General features: G+C 40.6%; 1 protein-coding gene across 2 annotated transcripts in view; it reads left to right on the forward strand.

The window, feature by feature from the left end:
- Positions 1 to 15,884, forward strand: part of XRN2 (5'-3' exoribonuclease 2) — an 80,017-nt gene that overhangs the window by 4,340 nt on the left and 59,793 nt on the right. For both annotated transcript variants that reach the window (XM_030872480.2, XM_030872481.2), the window contains exons 2-4: positions 13,507 to 13,634; positions 13,717 to 13,828; positions 15,719 to 15,830. In XM_030872480.2, the coding sequence (XP_030728340.1) occupies positions 13,507 to 13,634; positions 13,717 to 13,828; positions 15,719 to 15,830 (352 nt within the window). The remainder of the gene's footprint in view (positions 1 to 13,506; positions 13,635 to 13,716; positions 13,829 to 15,718; positions 15,831 to 15,884) is intronic.

Here is a 15,884-nt window from a genome sequence, read left to right on the forward strand (position 1 = left end):
AGCGTCTGTGTAGAATTGGTATTATTTCTTCCTTCAGTATTTGGTAGAATTCATCATTGAAGCCATCCGGACCTGAAGTTTTTTGGGAAGGTTTAAGCTAAAAATATAATTTTTTTAGTAGACATAGGGGTATTCAGATTATCTTTTTTTTTTTTTTTTTTTTTTTTTTTGCGGTACACAGGCCTCTCACTGTTGTGGCCTCTCCTGTTGCGGAGCACAGGCTCCGGACACGCAGGCTCAGCGGCCATGGCTCACGGGCCCAGCTGCTCCACGGCATGTGGGATCTTCCCGGACCGCGGCACGAACCCGTGTCCCCTGCATCAGCAGGCGGATTCTCAACCACTGCGCCACCAGGGAAGCCCTATCTGTTTTTTTAATGAGCTTTTGTAGTTTGTATCTTACACAGATTTTGTTCGTCTAAGTTGTCCAATTTGTTGCTATAAGGTTGTTCATAGGATTGCTTATTATCTTTTTAATATCAATAGAAAATGTAGTGATGTCACTTCTCTCATTCCTGCTACTAATTTTGTCCTTTCTCTTTTATTCCATTATCAGTCTGGCTAGACTGATCTCAGAGAACTAGCTTTTGGTTTCATTGATTTTTCTATATTATTTTTTCTCTTTTCTACTTCATCGACTTCTGTTCTTTTTTATTATTTCTTATGCTCATTTTGAGTTTAGCTTGTGTTTCTTGTCCTCTTAAGGTAGAAGCTGAGGTCATTGTATTGATGCTGCTTCTTTGAGTTGCTTCTGTTGAGTGCCATAAGCTGCCTGCTAGGTGCTGTTCCAGTGGCACATCACAAACATTGACATGTTGTCTTTTCATTTTCATTCAGTAAAAAATACTTTCTCATATCCCCTTGACTTCTATGGCCCATTGGTTATTCAGAAGAGTGTTCCTTAATTTTCAGATATTTGGGGGATTTTCCAGGCATTCTTTTTCTGTTATTGACTTCTAATTTAGTTCCCTTGTCAGAGAACATAACTTTCCATAATTTGAATTACGTATTTTAAAGCTTAACTGATTTGTTTTATGACCCAGAATATGGTCTTGGTAAATGTTTCATTTTGACTTGAAAAACACACAAGTTCTGCTGTTGTTGGGTAGAGTGTTCTGTAAATATTATCATGCTGGTTGATAGGATATGGAAGACTTGAACAGCACATTGATTTTCTGTCTCCTGTTCTATCAGTATATATGGAAATCTTCTATAATTTTTTTGGATTTGTCTGTTTCTTCTTTCAGCTTTGTTGGTTTTTGCTCCTTGCATTTTAAAACTCTTTTATTAGTGCATAAATGCTTAAGATTGTTAGGTCATCTTGATGAATGTGTTTCTTATTTTTTGAAGATTTGATACTTTTCTTTTTTAAAAAATTTATTTATTTTTGGCTGCATTGGGTCTTCGTTGCTGTGCACGGGCTTTCTTCAGTTGCGGCGAGCGGGGGCTACTCTTCATTGCAGTGTGCAGGCTTCTCATCGTGGTGGCTTCTCGTTGTGGAGCACGTGCTCTAGGCGCGTGGGCTTCAGTAGTTGTGACATGCGGGCTGAACAGCTGTGGCATGCAGGCTCAGTAGTTGTGGCTCGTGGGCTTAGTTGATCTGCAGCATGTGGGATCCTCCCAGACGAGTGGTCGAACCCGTGTCCCCTGCATTGGCAGGCGGATTCCTAACCATTGCGCCACCAGGGAAATACCTGAATGTGCTCCTTTATCATTATAAAATGACCTTTATCCTTGGTAATATTCTTTGCTCTGAAATCTGTTTTGTCCAGTATTAATATAACCAGATCTTTTGACTAGTGTTAACATGGTCTATTCCCCTACTTTCTATCGTATGAATTTGTCTATTCTAGGAGCTAATATAAGTGGAATTATATAATATTTGTCATTTTTTGTCTGGTTTATTTCACTTTTTCATTTCGCATAGTGTTTTCAAGATTCATCCATGTTTAGCATGTATCGATTTCTTTCTTTCTCTTTTTTTTCGGATTTTGGAAACCTTTTAATTGAAGTATATATACACAAATACATATATGCATGTATAGTCACTTAAATGTTTAAACTCTTCATATATTGAAGTTATATAACTGTGTATAGCTTGTTAATTTTCACAAAATAAAAATGTATGACTTGCATCCAGATTATGAAACAGAATATTATCATAGTATTCATACCCCAGAAGTTCCCCTTTGCTCCCTTCTAGACAGTGGCCACCCCACAATCCTGTCTTCTGATAGCAAAGAGTAGTTTTGGTAATGCTTATCTTGTTAAAAATGGTACCGTAACCTCTACTTTCTCTTGTATCTGTGTTTATGAGATTTCATGTTTCTTTGATTTATCTAAGTTTGTTTTGTTACTATGTAGTATTTCACTGTGGAGCCCATTGTATGAAAATGCAATTAATTTTATTGGAAAACAGTTTGGGAGCATCTGTAAAACCTGAAGATACATATATTCTATAACTGTTAATTTTTAAGTCTGTATAATGATATCCCGACACGAGTTATTTTTACCTTTTGACTATTGTGAATAATGCTGCTGTGAACATTGGTGCACAGGTATTTGTACAATAGATCAATACTTTGGGTATATACCTATGAGTGGTCCCTGCTTTTGATTCTTTTGGGTATATATACCTATGAGTGGAATTGCTGGGTCTTATGGTAATTCCATGTTTACCTTTTTGAGGAATTGCCAAACTGTTTTCCCAATCTCTGCCTTGTAAATTGGGCATTTAGAACACTTACATTTAATATGATTATTGATATGGTTAGATTTAAATTTGTAATCTTACTATCTGTTTGCTGTCTGTCTCATCTGTGCTTTGTTTCCATTTTACAATTGTTCTCCTTCTTTTTTATGATTCCATTTTATTTCTTCTTGGCTTTTTAACTACTCTTAATTCATTCAACCATCAGTTTCTTTACTTGTGTTCTTGGCTTATACAGTCCTCCACTCATTAGCTTTCTGGTCTTGGGAAAATGACTTAAACTCTCCTAAACGATGAAGAACTGGAGTTTCTTGCATTTCACCACCCTGTTCCTACAGTCTCTATGCTCTGGTCATCTCTGTATGAGAGCTGAAATAGGGCAGAATGTTGCCTTGTTTAACATCAGTTGGGAATGTGTGTGTCAGTGGACTCAAATTTTTCATACTTCTTGTGTCTGTGAATGACCTTGAGAGTGCAAAAATTGATTTGGGGGGTTACAAAAAATTTTAGTGAGCGGGTGAATTAGCAAATATGGAATTTGTGAATAAAGAAGATCAGCTGTATATGTGCCACATAAGGTGGTTGTGTGGATTAAGTCGGTTAATCCAAGTTAAGTGCATGAAACAGTGCCTTGCACTGATATTTCAGAATTTTATTTGGTAAGTTAATTTTTGGTAGTTTATATGTCCAAGTAAAAGTGGGGATATTTTCATGTCTAACTCTTGGTAACGTTGCGTAATACAGAATTGTGCTGTTTGCATGTAGTGAAATCTAGGTTTCCCACCTTGCTTTTTTTCTTTCTTGGTCAGACTTGCCAGAGGTTTGTCAATTTTGTTGATCTTCTTTGGTTTCATGGATTTTAAAAAATCGTTCTTTTTATTCTCTGTCATTAAATTTTTCTCTAATACTTGTTGTTTTCTTCTTTCTGCTTGCTTTGGGTTTAGTTTGCTCTTCTAGTGTCTTAAAGTGGAAGGTTAGGTTTTTTTTTCTTTTTTTTTAAATCTTAAACGGTATGTGAAAAGATTTACGGGTATATAGGGCTCTTAATTTCATAAAATAATAATTCAAGTCATATCAATACATGTTAAAAAGAAGCTTCTAATTTTCCAAATATTTTGATACAAAAAAATTTTAAACAAATGTTTTATAGACCTTTTGTGAGAAGAATATAAGGATAGTTACAAGAAACATGCTGTTCAAGTGATCTTATTCAGTTCACTTGGCCTTCTTCAAATCAGTTATAATCAACATGATTCCAGTGAAGGTTAGGTTGTTGATTTGAGATCTTTCTTATTATAGACACTTACAGCTATAAATTTCCCTCTGAACACTGCTTTTGGGTTCTACACTGTAGGTTTTCATATGTTGTGTCTTCATTTTTATTCGACTCAAATTATTTTCTGATTCGCTTTTGATATCTTCTTCAATTTATTGGTTATTCATTAGTGTGTTGTTAAATTTCCACATGTTTATGAATTTGCCAACTTTTCTCCCATTATTGAGTTCATTACTTTGTTGTGGTTGAAGAACATACTTGGCATCACTTTTATGCTTTTATTGAGGTTTGTTTTATGGCCCAGCGATTGGTCTTTCCCAGAGAATGTTCCATATGCAGTTGAGAATGTATATTCTGTTGAGTGGAGTGTTCTGTAAAAGTCTGTTAGGTCTGGTTGGTTTATAGTGTTGTTGCAGTTATCTGTTTCCTTGTTGATCTTCTGTTCAATTCTGTCCATTTTTGAAAGTGGAGTATTGAAGTCTCCCAACTATTATTGTTCAATTGTCTGTTTCTTTCATTTTTGTCATTTATTAAAAGTTGCATGTATTTTGATGCTGTTACTAAGTGCATGTGTTTCTAGTTGTTATGTCTTCTTGATGGATTGACCTTTTTTATCATTATCAAATGTCATTATTTCCAGTAAGTCTTTTTTAATGTCTAGGTATTTTGTCTGATACTAGTACAGCCACTCCAGTTTTCTTGTGGTTGTTGTTTGAGTCTCTTTCCCCATCCATTTACTTTCACTCTGTATCTTTGAATCTCAAGTGTATCTCCTGTAGACAGCGTATAATTGGATATTTTTTTAAATCCAGTCTGACAACTTTTGTCTTTTGATTGGATTGTTTAATCCATTCACATTTAATGTTATTGATATCACTGAATTTACATTTGCCCTTTTACTTTCTGTTTTCTATATGTATTTTTAATGTAGCGTTTAGATTTCATTAGTGATCTTTTTAAAAAATATATCTTAAGGGCTTACTATACACATCTTAATCAGCTTTAGATTTTTTTTTTTTTGTCTTTTGGCTGCACCACGCTTACAGATCTTAGTTCCCTGACCAGGGATTGAACCCAGGCCCCTGGCAGAGAAAGCCCAGAGTTAGCTTTAGATTTATACTAGCTGAATTCCAGTAATATATAGAACCTTTACTGCTGTATGGCTTGATTACCATTTTCCTTTTGTTTTTAATTTTATTTTTGGCTGCGTTGGGTCTTTAGTTACAGCATGCAGGATCTTTTGTTGCGGCGTGCGGGCTTCTCTCTAGTTGTGGCACATGGGCTCTGTAGTTTGTGGCACACGGGGCTCTCTAGTTGAAGCACGAGGGCTCAGTAGTCGTGGCATGCGGTCTTAGTTGCCCCGCAGCATGTGGGATCTTAGGTCTCCAACCAGGGTTTTGAACCCACGTCCCCTGCATTGCAGGATGGATTCTTTACCACTGGACCACCAGGGAAGTCCCCCCATTTTCCTTTTTTTACATGGTATTGTCATTATATGTATTATATCTGTTAATGTTACAAACCCTACAGTGCATTGCTATAATTATTACTTTACCATCTGTGGTTACTTCCATAGCATATTGCTATTTTGCTTCTACCCACCTCTTTTTGGGCTGTTACTAGGAAATATATTACATTTATATTAAGGTGTGTGTTGTAAGCCATAGTATTTTACAAAATATCATTTCATCCAACTGTTTTTTTGCAATAGCAGTTAAGAAAAGAAAGGATTAAAAAAATGTATTATATTATCTTTAGTGGGGTCACTTAACTTTCAGCCTGAAGAACTTCCTTTAGTATTTCTTGTAAGTCCAGTCAGCTAGCAACAAATGCAATTTTTGTTTATCTGGCAAAGTCTTTATTTCACCTTCTTTTTATTTTTTTGCGGTACGTGGGCCTCTCACTGTTGTGGCCTCTCCCATTGCGGAGCACAGGCTCCGGACGCGCAGGCTCAGCGGCCATGGCTCACGGGCCCAGCCGCTCTGCGGCATGTGGGATCTTCCCAGACCGGGGCACGAACCTGTGTCCCCTGCATCGGCAGGCGGACTCTCAACCACTGCACCGCCAGGGAAGCCATCACCTTCATTTTTGAACAGTGGCCTTCCCGGATATATGATTCTTGGTTAACATTTTTTTTTTTTTTCTGTTTCGGCCCTTTATATATGTAATCCCACTGCTTTCTGGCCTCCATTATTTCTTCTTTTTTTTTTTTTAATTTCCTGTGGAGATTTTATTGAAATCATATCAAATTTATAGATTACTTGAGGGAAGGCTGACAATTTTGCAATACAGTTTAAGGGGCTACTCTTTGTTGTGGTGCACGGGCTTCTTATTGTGGTGGCTTCTCTTGTTGCAGAGCATGGGCTCTAGGTGCGTGGGCTTCAGTAGTTGCAGTACGTGGGCTCAGTAGTTGTGCACAGGCTCTAGAGCGCAGGCTCAGCAGATGTGGCACACGGGCTTAGTTGCTCCGTAGCATGTGGGAATCTTCCCGGACCAAGGCTTGAACACGTGTCCCCTGCGTTGGAAGGCGGATTTTTTTTTTTTTTTTTTTGTGGTACACGGGCCCCTCTCACTGCTGTGGTCTCTTCCGTTGCAGAGCACACGCTCCGTTCACGCAGGCTCAGTGGCCATGGCTCACAGGCCCAGCCGTTCCGCGGCATGTGGGATCCTCCCCGACCGGGGCACGAACCCACGTCCCCTGCATCGGCAGGCGGACCCTCAACCACTGTGCCACCAGGGAAGCCCTGGCAGGCGGATTCTTAACTGCTGCACCACCAGGGAAGTCCCTGGCCTCCATTATTTCTGCTAGAAGCCAGCTGTTAAATTTATTGGGGTTCCCTTGTAAGTGACTCGTCATTTTTCCTATTGGTTCTTTGAAGGTTTTCTCCTTGTCTTATACCTTCGTCATTTTAACTCTGATGTATCTGTCTGTGGGTCTCATTGTGCTTATCTTACTTGGAGTTGTTAGAGCTGCCTGCACGTGTAGGTTATTGTTTTTCAATACATTTGGGAACTTTTTTGTTATTATTTCCTTGAATATTTTTTCTGCTCCTTGCTCCCCTTTCCTTCCAGTACTCCAGTTGTATGTTCATGTATTTATTTCTGTCACATATTTCTCTCAGGCTCTGTTCGTTTTTCTTCATCCTTTTTTCTCTCTACTCCTCAGCTTGCATAATCTATTAATCTAAGTTTAAGAATTCTTTTTTTTTTTTTTTTTTTTTTGCTGCACGCAGGCTTTCTCTAGTTGTGGTGAGTGGGGGCTACTCTTCGTTCCGCTGCACAGGCTTTTCGTTGTGGTGGCTTCTCTTGCTGCGGAGCACAGGCTCTAGGAGCAAGGGCTTCAGTAGTTGCAGCACGCAGGCTCAGTGGTTGTGGCACGTGGGCTTAGTTGCTCCACAGCATGTGGAATCTTCCCAGACCAGGGATCAAACCCATGTCCCCTGCATTGGCAGGCAGATTCTTAACCATTCAGCCATCAGGGAAGTTCCAAGGATTCTTTTTTTATTTTTTGGTGTTTTTTTTTTTGGCTGTGTTGAGTCTTTGTTGCTGCACGCGGGCTTTATCTAGTTGTGGCGAGCGGGGGCTACTCTTCTCTGCTGTGTGCAGGCTTCTCACTGAGGTGGCTTCTCACGTTGTGGAGCACGGGCTCTAGGTGCATGGGCTTCAGTAGTTGTGGCACACGGGCTCAGTAGTTGTGGCTCGCGGGCTTTAGAGTGTAGGCTTCAGTAGTTGTGGTGCACGGGCTTAGTTGCTCCACAGCATGTGGGATCTTCTGGGACCAGGGCTCGAACCCGTGTCTCCTGCATTGGCAGGCAGATCTTAAGCACTGCGCCACCTGGGAAGTCCCAAGACTTCTTTCTTTTGCCAGTTCAAATCTGTTGTTGAGCCCCTGTAGTGAATTTTTGATCTCAGTTATTGTATTTTTCAACTCCAGAGTATCCATTTGTTTGTTTTTTATAATTCTTGTTTTTGTTACTATCTCTATTTGATAAAAGTTGTCATCATACCTTTCTTTAATTCTTTAACCATATGTCTCTTGAATTCTATGAACATATTTATAATAGCTGCTTTAAACTCTATTCTGTTAAATCTGACATCTGGACACTATCACAGGTAGTTTCTTTTGCCTGACTTTTTTCCAGCATGTGGGTCATACTTCTCTGTTTTTCTGCATGCCTGGAATTTTTTTTTTTTCCTGCGCACAGGATATTTTAGGTGCTGGTCCCCCCAAGCCCTTCCCAGATGTGTTATTGTTATTTATGTTGCTACTGGCTGGATTATTTTAAGGAGGTGAGTTTCTTTCTCAATGTGTTGTTGTGCCTCTAATATTGATCCTCAGGGAGGTGCAGTTTTGATGTGCCCACAGTCACCCTGCGATGACAGTGGCACACATAGGGCTGTCTCCTACTCTCACCCACTTAACTGCTGCGTGTGATCACCCAGCAGTTAAATTCCATGGATTTTTGTCCATTGCGCCATTGTTTTCAACAGCGCTCAGGGAATAAATTCCTCTACAGACTAATGCAGTGAAATTGTGGCACCTTCCAAGGATTAGCTTCTGAGATTAATGTTTGGTATCTGTTCTAACCCCAGAAGGGTTCCTCCCAGCTGTCTTATTCCCCAGTTCTCTCCTGCAGACCACCTGGTCTGTGGTCTAGGCTGTATCTTCATTAGATCCCTGATTCTCTACTCAGTTCTTTTCACCACACCTTATGCCGTTCTTGAGAATGAATGCCCTTGGGTGTAAACTTCTCCATGCTCTGTTGCAAATGAAGTCATTTCTGAATTTTCAAAGCTTTTCTTGACTAGATTGCTGTTTGCTCCTTGGACTGTTTCCAAAGGCTTTAAATGTTTTGGTTTTTTAAAAGGTTTTCTCTAGTTCAGCTGGGGAGCAGGTAGGCAGAAGTCCTCATGCAGTCATGCTGGTAGCCGAGCTCTCCAATATGATCTCTGTCTTGGAGAGTGAAGATCAGATTCACACATCTTGCATATTATGTGTCCCCCATAGTTCTGGCTGTAGTCCTTGACACACATTATAGGTATTCAATAAGTTTATGCTGAATCTAGTGAAATTGCAATTAATCAGTCTGACATACCGCTTAAGATACCAGCTCTGAATTCAGATGACTGGGTTCAATCCTGGTCTCTGAACTTGGCAGAAGTGTGACTTTGGAAAGCCACTAAGCATTTGTGTTCTCATCTGTAAGTGGGATACTCTGTACCTCACAGGGCTGTTGTGAGGAGAGAGGGAAATAATCCATGAGTAAAAGCGCTTAGAACAGTATCTGTCCCATTTTAAGTGTTCTGTAAACGTTAGTGATCATTAGTAGTCCTTGTTGACTAACACTGCATAAAAATGGAGAGCTGATATACATGCAACTTGAAAAAACACTAATCACTAAAAATACTAAGTTTTTTTTGTTTGACAGCTACATCAAAATTTATGGCCCGAATTTTTAATGCAAATACTGTAATCTAAAATTTTCAGTAGCCTTTTGACCCTTTCTCCCCAAAATGTCACCTGTGTTTTGCAGTTCATTTTTGGAGTTCTGAGCTGCTTTAAGGGAAGTCGAAAACCAAGTTCTACAGTATGTTATCTACTATCCAACAGTGGGAGCTCTCGTTACAGTGGAACCTCAGGCATGAGTCCTGATATTCCTAGTGCTGCTGTTAAATATTGTGCAGACTTACACAGAAATGCATTTAGTTAGGTATTACTGATAGTAGTGGTTTCCGCCTTACATTTGAAGAGCCAGAAAGCCGTATAAGGTTGACTGGAACAGTAGGTTGATGTGAAGCTCATTCTGGGGGTTTACTTCAAAACCTGTGGAGTGTATTTTTATACAGATTCACTGTTTGTGTATGTGTACCATCTTTACTTCTTCAAATACCTTCTTTATTTTGATTCCTTGGCATATTTGTGCACAACCAGGGTAATTTCTCAACTGCTTGTTTGGGATACATATATCCCTTCCTCTTTCCATGCAGTGGGCTTCCTGCAGGGCAGAACTGCCTTGACGGCCAGCCTTTGGGTGGGTGTGCTCCCTGCCCCTGCGGGGAACTGCTGCTCAGCCAGGGTACTGACTGCCCTTCCTTCGCAAGCACTCGTGTTTTATGGGAATAACTGTCTCAAGTTGACTGGTCCACATGGGGCCTGAGAGGGCCAGGGGAGAGGAGAGTGCAGGGCTTGACCCACTGGGCTGTTCCTGCTGCTGCTGCGGGATCATCCAGATGCTGTCCTGTGAGCCCCCTCTGGGCCCAGAGCCCTCTTGTGTTCTCCCACTTCTGCATGTTTGAGGCTGTGTGTTCCATCTGATCAGATCTACTAGTTTTCCACATTTTGGGCATCCCCTGTGATTTATCAGTCACAGACGGATCTCCTTTTGGTTTTTCAGCACAGTTATGCAATTGTGGTTATTTGTTTGTTTTTAGTCTTTTTTTAAAAAAAATTATTTATTTATTTGGTTGTGCTGGGTCTCAGTTGCAGCACGTGGGGTCTTTGTTGCCGCGTGCGGGATCTTTAGTTGCGGCAAACGGGCTCTTAGTTGCAGGATGCAGTTAGTTCCCTGACCAGGGATCGAACCCAGGCCCCCTGCATTGGGAGCGTGGAGTCTTAATCACTGGACCACCAGGGAAGTCCCTGTTTTTAGTCTTTTATGTGGTCTGGGGATAGAAAGGGAAGGCTGCAATGTGTGCTCAGTTTATCATCTGGAAAACCCGAAAGATAATGAAAAGCTATTTGAAATGAATTGGTTTTAGGGTTCAGAGTAGCTCTCCTTTTAGCTACTCTTTGATTGATTAAGAATCTCTCTTGAACCTAGCAGGAGATAACTGGCATTGTATTTAATGGCAAGGCTCTTGAAGAGTGAATACCTTTGTTGAGTATCAGAATCTTCCCTTGAAGAAAGAAACTCTAAATTTATATAATTAATGTGTTGAAGATATCCTCAGAACTCTGGAGAGAAAAATATGTTCCATTTTCTTATTGGGAATGCTTGTAGCTCTTTTCTCAAAATTAGGACCCACCTATACCTCCTTCCCCAGGCTATACTTTCTAGGTAGTGGAAGTGGAAATTCTCATGCAGCTGCATTCAGCATTCATTGAAGAGCTGCTATATAGCAAACCAGTGGTTTCCTGTTTTTGTAAAGTTTTATTGGAATGCAACCATACTCATTCATGTCCATCTTGTTTAGGGCTGCTTTTACTTTATAAAGGCAGATATGAGTCATTGCAACTGAGATCATTCAGTCAGCAAGTCTAAAATACTTACCGTCTGGCTTCTTGGAGAGCATAAAGAAAGTGGGTTTGGATTCTCCTGAGTGTGGTGTCTGCTTGGCTCAGGAGAAAGGAAAATGTGGACTTTGAATGTAGAGGTGAGGTGGAGAGGCACAGAGCCTCCTGCCTTCATTGAGCTTGTTTTTGTTTTGGACTCATCAGATTATCTTGTTTGATAGACCTCCTAAATTGACCTCCTGCTTTCCTCCCCACTTATCCCATTCACTGCTTCTGATCAAGCCCCTCTTTCCTGATTTACAGGGTGTCTGCACAGATCACTGATAGCTTCTTCCCTGTTTTGATATCCGTTTCTCCCCATTATACATACAAACTGAAGCCCAGTCTCATTCCTTCCCTCTCTCGAAGATCACCACTTGTCCTGAAATTGGTGTTCATCATTCCCCTGCTCTTTCCTGTGCTTTCATTGCATCCGTATTCATCCCTGAACAATGCCTAATACTGTTTTGTGTATTTTATAACTTCCTGTAAGTGGTATACTGTGTTTTTTCTTCTTCACCTTGCTTTTTTGACTTAAGATATTTATGACCTTCCAGCCCTATTTCTTTGAATCTTACTTTTGTCTGGCGTTCCGGTGTATGGATGTACTACAGTTCATCAGTCCTTTCTACAGGCTCTTTTTTTTCCTAGTTAAGTTGACCTTTTGTTTTTATTTCTTTTTTAAATAGCTTTATTGAGATATACCATAAAAATCACCTGTTAAAACTATACAGTTCAGTGGTTTTTAGTATATATGCAGTGGTACAGCAATCACTGTTATCTAATTTAGAACATTTTCGTCATTCCCCAAAGAAATGTTGTAACCATTTTTAGTCACTTCCTATTTCCCTCACCCTTTCCCCAACCGCAGATTGAAGGTAGTCTGTTTCTGTCTAAAGATTTGTCTGCTCTGGATCTTGTAAATGGGATCTTTTGTGGTCTTTTGTAACTGGCTTTTACTTAGCAGAATGTTTTTTTTTTTTTTTTTTTTGCGGTACGCGGGCCTCTCCCGTTGTGGAGCACAGGCTCCGGACGCGCAGGCCCAGCGGCCATGGCTCACGGGCCCAGCCGCTCCGTGGCATGTGGGATCCTCCCGGACCGGGGCACAAACCTGTGTCCCCTGCATCGGCAGGCGGACTCTCAACCACTGCCCCACCAGGGAAGCCCTAGCAGAATGTTTTTGAGGTTCATCCATGACGTAGCATGTGCCTGATGGGCTTTTAAGTTGTTCACAATTTTTTATTATTACAAATGATACTTTTTATGTTATTTTTTAAGTGACTTTGCTATTAGTAAGAGTAAAAACCAGTCTTATTGTTATCATTTGCTGAAGCTCTGGTAGAAAAAGAGAAAGATAATGCTTACCACAGAAATACAACTGAGTGCCTCCAGGAGTGAGTATGGCGTGGTCCTTGCCTTTGGAAGAACTCACAGTGTAGCTGGGGGTTAGAATGACAAACTAATTATAAGACCATAAAAGTGCTACAAGTGAATAAGCAAAATTGGGAGGAAATGCAAGCGGAGCAGTTAATTTTTTGAGAGATGTGTACAAAGTGTTATAAAGTGAATGGCATTTGATGTGAGTCTAGACCTTGAAAAATTAATAAGGTTTCCGGAAGTGGGTGTTGGTTGGGCGGAAGAAGGAGGAGCAGAGGTGTTGAGAGATGGAAGGGCGTCTTCCAGGAACTGGGGAGATCTGGCGGCCTGAGCAGTGTTTGGCAGGACAGGGTGGGTAAGGGCTGGACTCATTGGTCTGCACCTGCTGTGGTATCATTGGAAAAATTAGGGAAGATGAAGACACAGCCACATTTGTATTTAAGAAAGAAAACTGACAGCATAGAGTGTGGGCTGGAGACAGTAGAGTCTGGAGGTGGGGCAACCCATATGAAGCCTATTCCAATCTCTTGGTGAGAGGTGATGCCTGATGTTGGTAGTGGGAATGAGAGGAGATGGTGTGGAGAGGCGTTTTTCAGGTTAAATTGACAGGACTTACTGGTAACGGGCGATAAGGGAGAGAATTCTAAGATGACTCCCATGATTTGGGAATTTGGTAACTATCCCCCACGTAGTCAAGAGTAACTTGTTGCGATGGAATCTTTAAGGACTAAAATAGCCTATCTTATAATTTAAAGATTACTAAAAGTATTTTATTTCCAATTCAGAAATGAAGCAGGTTCATACTGAGCCTATGATGTGTCAGTTTCAGACTTGAAAGTTCAAACTACTATTAATTATCACTTCCTTATAGCCAAAAGAATGCAGTGGTGTAAAGATCCCTGTGGATGCCAGTAAACCTAATCCAAATGATGTGGAGTTTGATAATCTGTATTTGGATATGAATGGAATCATCCATCCCTGTACTCATCCTGAAGACAAGTACGTAACCCATTTTTGTTACTGATGTCACAAATTACAGAGGAGTACTATTTGATATTACATCGTTTGCTTGTCATTGTAGACCAGCACCGAAAAACGAGGATGAAATGATGGTTGCAATCTTTGAGTACATTGACAGGCTTTTCAATATTGTAAGACCAAGACGGCTTCTGTACATGGCAATAGACGGAGTGGTAAGTGCTAAATCCCCCATTTTTGTTTTTGCTGTGTTCCCAGTGTCTAGAATGAAAGTAAGCTAAATCGTGAAAAATGTTGACTATAGTGAATTTGAGAAAGAAAGCCTCATCTTTCAGTTATTCATTCAAATGTATTTTGTGTATGTGCCTGTTTTGTGCCGCATCCCGTGAGGGGCTGGGGATGTCAGTGACTGCCCTTGCTTTGAAGGGCTCGCCACTTAAGGGACAGAGGCAGAGGTAGACGTGCAAGGTTAGTTACCCAGGGCCTTCCTCGGGCCTTAGACGGCACTTGCGGGGCCTTGAAGGAGGGGGAGTCAGTGCTACAAGGGAGTGAGGAAATAGGAGGGGGCGTTTGTCCCATTTTTTGAAGAGTTAAGAATAATTGGAGATTGGGAGGGCAGGGGCAGAGGAGGGAGGTGGATGTGACAGATGTGGGGAAGGAGGACCTTCCAGATGTCTCAGATGTGCCAGGTCACACACTTTCTGTGTCTCTGGCCACACTGACATGCTGGGGCAACTGCAGGTGTTTAGATTGGAAAGAGAAGTAGAGAGAGGGGCTTAAGAAGGCCTTTCTTGTGACACTCAGTTTGGCTTTTATCCTATAGGCAGTGAGTAGTCATCACAATAACTTCAGAGGGGACTAGCTTATAATAATACCAAGTGGTTTCAGTTATAAATGACCAGCAAACTGTATATCAGGGTTCAAGGAAAATTAGGGTAAATCATAACCCTAAATTTATTTAGCCATATGCACATCGATTCCCTTTCTTTTAGATTTAATAATTTTGGTGGCTAATGAAATAATTTTGAAAATCTGGAAAACTTGGGTCCAAGAAGCTTAACTTTTCTGTGAGATACTATTTACTCAAAGAAAAATCTTAGCTACCTGAAAACTTAGGTTGCAGTTAAAGTGTAGTGAGGAATAAAGGGAACAGGAATATGTCCTATTTGGAGCAGATTGCAGTTCACATTAGCTAAGTTTCTTGAAGAAGCTCTTTCACTGTACTCCGTTGTGCGCTTCTGCTGAATCAGGTCTAAGTTATATGCACATTCGTATGTGTATGTACACACTCTTCTCTATAACTCATGTTTTGTTAAAATATAAATGTAGATCATAGAACCTAAAAGAGTTAGATTAGGTGGTCTCCTTTTACAGGAAAGGGAACTGTTTAAAGAGGATATGAAATAACTTATTTCATGTAGGCAGGATACTTGAGGGTCCCTTCCAGCCCCAAACCCAGTTCAGTAACTGCAAAACCTTGCAGTTCACTTCACTTCATTCAGGCTTACCCAGTGATTGTAAGTTACATTTGGTTCGAGTGATTTAAGAGTACTTTTGATTAAAACCTTGCTCCTTTTCTACCTGCTGTGCCTTATTATAGACACAGAGTGATAATTATGAACCTTATTGTGGGAAATACAAAAAGGCTTTTAAGGTCTTGTGAATCCCATTTGGAGACCATCCTTCCTTTTAGTCGTGGACAAAAGGAAGGTCTTCCTGATCCTGGTTCTGTAGAAACCACTCACTTGCTGTGTGCTGAGTCTTTTGAGTAAAGTGAGTTTTCCGTCTGGGGTGCCTGAAAGCGTCGTAACCCAGTGGAACTGGCCTTGGGGCATGGACCCTGCAGTATTAAGTGCTGTGGCCTCATAGGATGTTTGTCTTTTTGACATGTCCCTCACTCACCTAAGTTCAGCGTTCAAGGTTCTTGGTCCAAATATAAGCTCCCAGGATCTACTGTCTGTCATGAAAGGATTGTTTGGACATATTGCCTAACTTTTCCATTTTAGCATACTATTTTTGTAAGACTAACTGATTCAAAATAATGTACAGATTTACTTACGAATGTTTGGAACAGTATTATGTCACTATGAAATACCTGTTTTCAGGCGCCACGCGCTAAAATGAACCAGCAGCGTTCAAGGAGGTTCCGAGCATCCAAAGAAGGAATGGAAGCAGCAGTAGAGAAGCAGCGAGTCAAGGAAGAAATACTGGCAAAAGGTAAAGAACATGCACCTTGAGGTTGGACTTATCAGATGTATGCAGACGGGGGTG

The sequence above is a fragment of the Globicephala melas genome, chromosome 15 (assembly GCF_963455315.2).
Source record: "Globicephala melas chromosome 15, mGloMel1.2, whole genome shotgun sequence".
NCBI classification, from domain to species: domain Eukaryota; kingdom Metazoa; phylum Chordata; class Mammalia; order Artiodactyla; family Delphinidae; genus Globicephala; species Globicephala melas.